The 6783-nt window shown below is 51.1% G+C and overlaps 1 protein-coding gene across 2 annotated transcripts in view; it reads right to left on the bottom strand.

Moving 5' to 3' along the window:
• Retreg1 (reticulophagy regulator 1) overlaps positions 1-6783 on the bottom strand; it is a 123561-nt gene that overhangs the window by 95425 nt on the left and 21353 nt on the right. For both annotated transcript variants that reach the window (XM_004644743.2, XM_023704936.1), the window contains exon 2: positions 6193-6299. In XM_004644743.2, the coding sequence (XP_004644800.1) occupies positions 6193-6299 (107 nt within the window). The remainder of the gene's footprint in view (positions 1-6192; positions 6300-6783) is intronic.

Genomic DNA, 6783 nt, shown 5'->3' with positions numbered 1-6783 from the left:
GCCTGCTTAGGCAAGGGCAGGGACCGGGTTCAATCCCCAGCACCACATACCGCACCAGCCTGGCCTTCGGGCAAGCTAAACCAGCTGAGACCAGGCGTGGTGGTGGACATCTACAATACTAGCGCTGGTAAGGCTGAAAACAGGAGGATCACTAAGAGTCCAAGCTGCACAGTGAGACCCTGTACCAACTACATTTTGAGAGAGAGAGAGAGAGAGAGAGAGAGAGAGAGAGAGAGAGAGAGAGATCTGGTGCGATGGGTGAGCTTGTGGCGGGGGCAGGGCCGCGAGAGGAGTTGGACAGCATCCATACAGCCCCTGGCACCAGCAGGAGCCAGTGAGTGGAAGGAGAACATCGGGCCAAAGGTGGGGCCAAGAGTCCAGTACAGTCCCAGAGCCAAGTCTGAGCTCAAGGAGCTCAGCAGGGCGGCCGAGAGCGGCTGCCCGCAGTCTTATACTTGGCTGGTGCTGTACACACAGTCATTCCGAAGGCCAAGGTCAACAATGAAGCCACCCCGTGGGTGACCAAGAGCCAAGCCCCTGGGGAAACAAGGAGGATGATACTCCTAGGCTGGGCCCCTGCTGGGTCCCCACTCCTAGCCACCAGCGTGCTGAGGATACAGTGGAAAGGCAATGAGGTCTCACAGGAGGGAAAGTATGAGGAGACAATGTCTTCAAATGTCTTGGGGTCACAGGGTGATGGGGCTGTCATGGTTTGGGGCTTGCAAGGGGAGCAATACAATATGGATAAATATCTTTTTTACGGCTGGGTCAGGCTGTCTTAAAGATGGGTCTGCAAGGCAGGTGGAGGTGGGGATCAAACTGCGGTATCCTGCACTTGACTGCATTTGCATGAGCAGGCGCTTAAACAACTGAGCTTAACGGGCAGGCCCCCAGGAATAAGTATCTTATAAGATTGTTACAATAGTCACCCCAAGAATCATATACAGAAGGAGAGTGCAGGAAATCTGTCCTCACATGGAAAGACCAGAGAATCCAGCTGAGAGCCTGCATCCTGCGACCACGCCCTGCAAGAGTCCAGCGGAAGACCGAGAGCCCCCCACAACGCCTCGCACGCGTCCAGCTGGAGGCCAGGGGCCCACGGCAATGTCTCACGCAGGCCCGCTTCATGCGTCTGCGCTGGGAAGGCCCAAAGGTCGGTGGTGGAAGCTAGAAAGCCTGTGCCCGCAGGATGAAGGATCTGTGCCAGCAGGCTGAGCCAGGAACCAGAGCTCCCCTTCGAAGCAGCACGGGCATCCCCAGCAGCACCAGGGGCCTGAGCCCCTCCTCCGAGCACAGCCAAGTTCACCAGGAAAACCAGCACGATAAGGTCCTTCAGCAAAGCTTCCAACAGCTGCTTCTCTGCTCCAGTGCTGCCTCTTACGCTGCTGGCCACAAGCCTCAGGTGGCCTCCTACATGCGGCACCACAGTAGTTCAGGTCAGCTGGGTGGAACAAGGGGTCCACCAGCTGGCACCCACCACAGGGCACCTGCTCTCCTCCTGGCCACAGGGCAGCAGCTGCAGATCTTAGAGGGAGCCTGCAGGAGGGGGGATTCCTCCCACGGCAACAGGGGCAAGAAAACCGGTCAAAGCCAAACTAAGAATGCAAGGTTAGGGGCAGGATCAGTTAGATTAGGGCTTAAGGTGGGGTGAGGACTGGGGTTAGGCCTAACCACCACACCAACACAGGTGGCTTTGACCTTGACTTTTTCCATCTTGGACGACTGGCCTGGGGGACGGAGAGATATGCAGCTCATGACTGTAATCTCAGCACTTGGGAGGCTGAGGCAGGAGGATCACCAAGAGCTCAAGGCATGTTGGACTAGATAGGAGATTTCATCTCAAAAAAGTAACAAAAAAATTAAATTCAAGTTCAGCCATATAACAGTATGCAAATAGCTAATAACACTTCATAGTTTAAATGTCTGGTAAAGGGCATTAAAAATGGAGGAGGAGGAGGAGGAGGAGGAGATTACATTCGTAGCCACTCAAGTCGAATGTCCAGAGCCACAGAGGTGGTCAGTCACAAGCTGGTAACTGGCAAGGAGACGGAGCTGTGCCAGCCGGCCTGCCAGGCCCGCCTGCCCTTTCTGCTGAGTTCAGAGCCACAGCGCCTGGAGAGCAGCTGAGGCCCTGCTGGAAGCACGGAGGGGCCAGGATGGGGTGGGCAGCAGAGCCTCGGTGCGACCTGGGCGGCTCTGCAGCTCCCGGGATCTGCTCCCGGCAGTGCTGTGCAGCGAAAGGCCCTCTGTCCTAGACCTGCTCCAGGACAAAGCAGGCAGCAGAGTTTCTCAGTTACAGACCGCAGAGCTCTGGGCGGTGCAGCGTGGAGTGTGTTTTTCTCTTTCTCCTTTCATGTCCAAAATGCTACAATCAGGGAGAATGATCTCCCTCCAGGGAGAACACGAAGAGTATGGTGGGCTGGTAGAGGACAGGCCTGCTTGCCAGAGGGCCAGAATGTCTGGGTCCCACCACGGCCCACGCAGGCCGACACAGGAAACCCAGGCCCAAACCTGGCATGGTGGCGCATGCCTGTGGTCCCAGCACCTGGGAGGCTGAGGCAGAAGGATGTCCATGAGTTCGAGGCCAGCCTAGGATACACAGTGAGTTCTCTAAGACCAGCCTGAACTACCTAGCAAGACCCTATCTGAGAGAGAGAGAGAGAGAGAGAGAGAGAGAGAGAGAGAGAGTGTTCCAGCACAGAGCTGTGGCTGGGTAGACGACATGTGCTGTCGCAGGTGTGTCAGCTACACGGAGGAGACTATTGTGGCACCCCCATTGTCCTGTGGAAGGAGGACGCTGGTCCCTCTTTGCAGCTGAGTTACTGGGTAGGAGAACAGGCTGCAGGCTCTCCCTTAGGCAGCAAGTCTGATCCCTGGGGCCCCGGGCTGGGGGTCCTTAGGGGACATGGGCCTTTGCAGATGCAACAGGATCACCAGGGGTCCCACCTGCACCCACACGTGTTCGCCCACAATGGAGGCTGAAGGAGATGGAATGTAGAGAAGGAAGGGATGCAACCACAAAGGGACGTGCAGAGCGATGAGGCCGCACCAAGGGGCACCGCCAGCATGCAGGAGGAGGACAGAGGGACCATGCCTGCAGCTCGCAGGGGGGAGTGCAGCCCCCGGCAGCTCGATTTTGGCCCAGTGAAACTGACTTAGGCTAACAGTCTGCAGAGCTAATGGAGAAAAAACAGCTGTCATTTAGCGCCACTGGGTTTGTAGTCTTTTGTTACACAGCCATGGGACGCTAAAATAGCCTAGGAGTGGCATCCCCACAGGGAAGACAGAGTGGCGCGACTTAAGGGCTTGACTAGAGGCAGGTGCCTGAAGCCCAGAGCTCCAGAGGCTAAGGAAGGCGTAGCGCTGAGAGCTCAGGGCCAGCTTGTGTGCCCGTAAGACTCCAGCTCAAATGAAAGCAGCAGGGGCTGGGGAGATAGCTTGGCAGTCTAAGTGCCTGCCTGGCAAGCACAAAGACCCGGGTTCGATCCCTGGCTGTGCATGCTGTGATGGGTCCAGGCACACTGTGGCAGCCACTGAAACTAGGCATGATGATGCACGCCTGTAATCCCAGCCCTGGGGAGACCGAGACAGGAGGATCACTATGATCCCTAGCTGCACAGTGAGCCCCTGCACCAAAAAAATATTTTTTGAATTCAAAAAAAAGAAAGAAAGAAAAGTGGGAGACCAGAAGGGGAGAAAGGAAGAAAAAGAAAAGGGGGAGGGGACAGGGAGGAGAAAGAGAAGGAAGAGAGAGAGGGAGGAGTGGAGGGGGAGGGGAAAGGAGAAGGAGGAAAGAAGGGGAGCAGGAAGGGAGAGAAAAGAGAAGGGGATAAATGAACTATATGCAGGGAAAAAAAGGGGGAGGGGAGGGAAGAGGGTGGGTGAGGGGTGGGGAAGGAAGAAGGGAGGAGAGAGGGGCACAAGGGCAGAAAGGAGGCAGGGGAGGAGAAGTAGAAGTTGATTCTGGACAGGTACTCTTTCAACTCTGCCACTTCAAATCTCAAAAGGTCTGAATCTTCACCATTTATAAAAAAGAAATCTTGAAGATGGGAAAAGGCTCTGGGGTTGGGGAAAGGGGGACAAAAACAATCAGGATGCAATACGTATCTGCACCAATTCCCCAAGATGAAGGTAATTATTCTGTGTCACAAGCACATACTATTTAAAAAAGACACTGACATTCAGATGATGAAGCTGGGAAGTGCAGGCAGAGGCAGGACCAGAGCCTGCTGGGAGGCTCCCTGCGCACCCCCCTCTCGCTCCATGTCCAGTCTTCGCCCCTGCTGTCCACCTTTGTCTGTGCCAGAACTTATCCCAGATGAAGGCCACTCCATGCACAGCTGAAAAGATACAGGCTCTGCTTCTTCTGCAGGCCCACTTGCTCTACAGAGCCAAATGGCAGCTGAGAACACTTCTGAGTGGCTCCGTCTTCCAGGACTCCTTCAGGGGGTCCTAGAGGGGACTCACTGCAGTCCACCTCTATGGGTCACGAACAGGGTGCAAATGGGAACAGCCATGACAGACCAACCAGTCCTTGTGCAAACCTGAGGCACAAGGCATCCACCTCAGCCAGCCTTAGAGCACTGCAGTCAACAGGAAAGGTCACAGCCTGTGCGGGCCAAGGAGACTCTAGGGGAACTGAGTGTCCATTCTCTGCAGCGGAAGAGAGAATAGAGAGAGGAAGGAGAGGGGGACAAGGGACAGAAGGGGCTTGTTAAGAATAAAATCTGGGGCTGGTGAGATGGCTCAGTGGTCTAAAGCACCTACTTAGAACAAGCTAAGCTAAGCAAAGCACAGGGATCGCGGTTCGATCCCCCAGCACCACATGCCAGCCAGCCCCGCCCCGATGGGCTGAGCTGGCCACACACACACACACAAAAATATAAATAAATAAATAAATAAATAAAATAAATAAAAATTTAAAAAAAAAAAAGAATATAATCTATGCAGGCCTAGAATTCTAGCTCTTAGGAGGCCAAAGCACTCCGGAAGACCACCACAAATTCGAGGCCAGTGAGACCATAGCTTTATAACACTATAACCTGAGACTGGACATGGTGGAGTGTGCCTGTAATCCCAGCACTTGGGAGGCTGAAAACAGGAGGATCACTACCAGTCTGATCTATATAGTGAGACTCTGCAGACCCTGCACTGAATACATTTAGAGAGAGAAAGAATAACCTAAATCTATGGGTGCAGGAAATACATTAACCAGGCAAATTGTGAATTTGTTCCCCTTCCCAGAAGGTTAGCAGGATGAAATCATCTCTAAACCCGATGACAGGGGCTGGTGAGATGGCTCAGTGGTCTAAAGCACCTACTTAGAACAAGCTTAGTAAAGCACAGGGACCGCGGTTCAACCCCCCAGCACCACACGCCAGCCAGCCGCGCCCCCTGGTGGGCTGAGCTGGCCACACACACACATACATAAATAAATAAAATTTAAAAAAATAAATAAATAAAAAATAAACCCGATGACACAGTAAAGTGAAACAATCTTTCCTAAAGTCACTCATGCAATGATCTAGTTTTTGGGATTTTTGACCATCTATACAAACTAGCTCAAATACTAGAAAAGGCCTCACCAAGCACAGCATAGTTTGACTCAAATATACAATATAGGTAAATTATGCACACACAAACAAAAAACTTAAATTTGTAAAAAAAAAAAAAAAAAAGAGTGCTCACTTTTCAATTTAATGTGTAAAATTATTTATCATTTACACATTTCAAACTTTTACTATGATTTATTTTTAAGCCCTTAATAAACTTGTTTTTTTCCGCTGAGGTAGAAAATGTTCTTAAGTGAACTAATGTATTTTCCAATAGCCCAATTTCTCGTGTGGGATGTAAGAAATCTTTGGTATCCTCGCTGTGAACTTAAACATCAAAATAGTATGTAACACAGCACTTAAAGCTGAGGGAAAAAAAGGGCCAGGGGCAGAGCTCAGTAGTATGAGCGCCTGTCCGGCATGCGCAAAGTCCTGAGTTCCATCCCCGGTACAAAAAAATAGACTGAGAAAAACCCCAAATGTCCCGGCCACCGGGCAGGAGCGGTAGCTGGGCCTGCAGACGGCATCAGCTGTGTAAACGACTGCGCTTCGCTGCACTGCTATTGGCCTCTGGGTCAGCAGCCTACACAGGGAGAGCTTCAGAGCCTGGAATATTTAAGCATGAAAGTCGTCTTCTTACCTCTTGTTCGAGACAAAACCATGTCCTTTATTATTTGCATAATGACGCGTCCAAGAATCATGATAGAAATCAAGTGATAAACTCTCCATGGGGTCAGTGCAAGGAACCTGTAGCAGAAACACAGGCAAATCCGTATTTTAATGTGAGCATTTTCACCTTAAAAAAAAAAGTTTGCTGGGGAGATGGCTCAGTAGAATAAGCGCTTCCCTGGCAAGCGCAAGGGCCTGAGTTCAATTCCCAATTCTGCAAAAAAAGTAAAATTTTTAAAAAAAAAGTTTGTTTTGCCTCCCATGCCATAAATGACAACGAAGTATCTTCACTAATGATTTCACTTTTCAACAACCACCCCAATGTGGCCACATGAAATTAGTTAATATAAAAATGACACCTTTCGAAAATGGCACAAAGGGGAACCAGGGAGATAGTTCTGCGGAAGAAAAGCTTGCTCAGCAAGCACAAGGTCCTGAGTTTGATCCCTGATACCACCAAAAAAATAAATTAAATAAGAATAAATTCATCACTCCTTAAAAAAAGAAAAGAAAGAAAATGGCATGAAGGATCCAGCTTGCTAGTTCTTCATCTTCAAGGTGA

This window comes from Octodon degus, unplaced genomic scaffold (assembly GCF_000260255.1).
Source record: "Octodon degus isolate 3935 unplaced genomic scaffold, OctDeg1.0 scaffold00207, whole genome shotgun sequence".
Taxonomy (NCBI): Eukaryota; Metazoa; Chordata; class Mammalia; order Rodentia; family Octodontidae; genus Octodon; species Octodon degus.
Note: the sequence above shows the minus strand (reverse complement) of the source record. Positions and strands in the feature narration are given on the sequence as shown.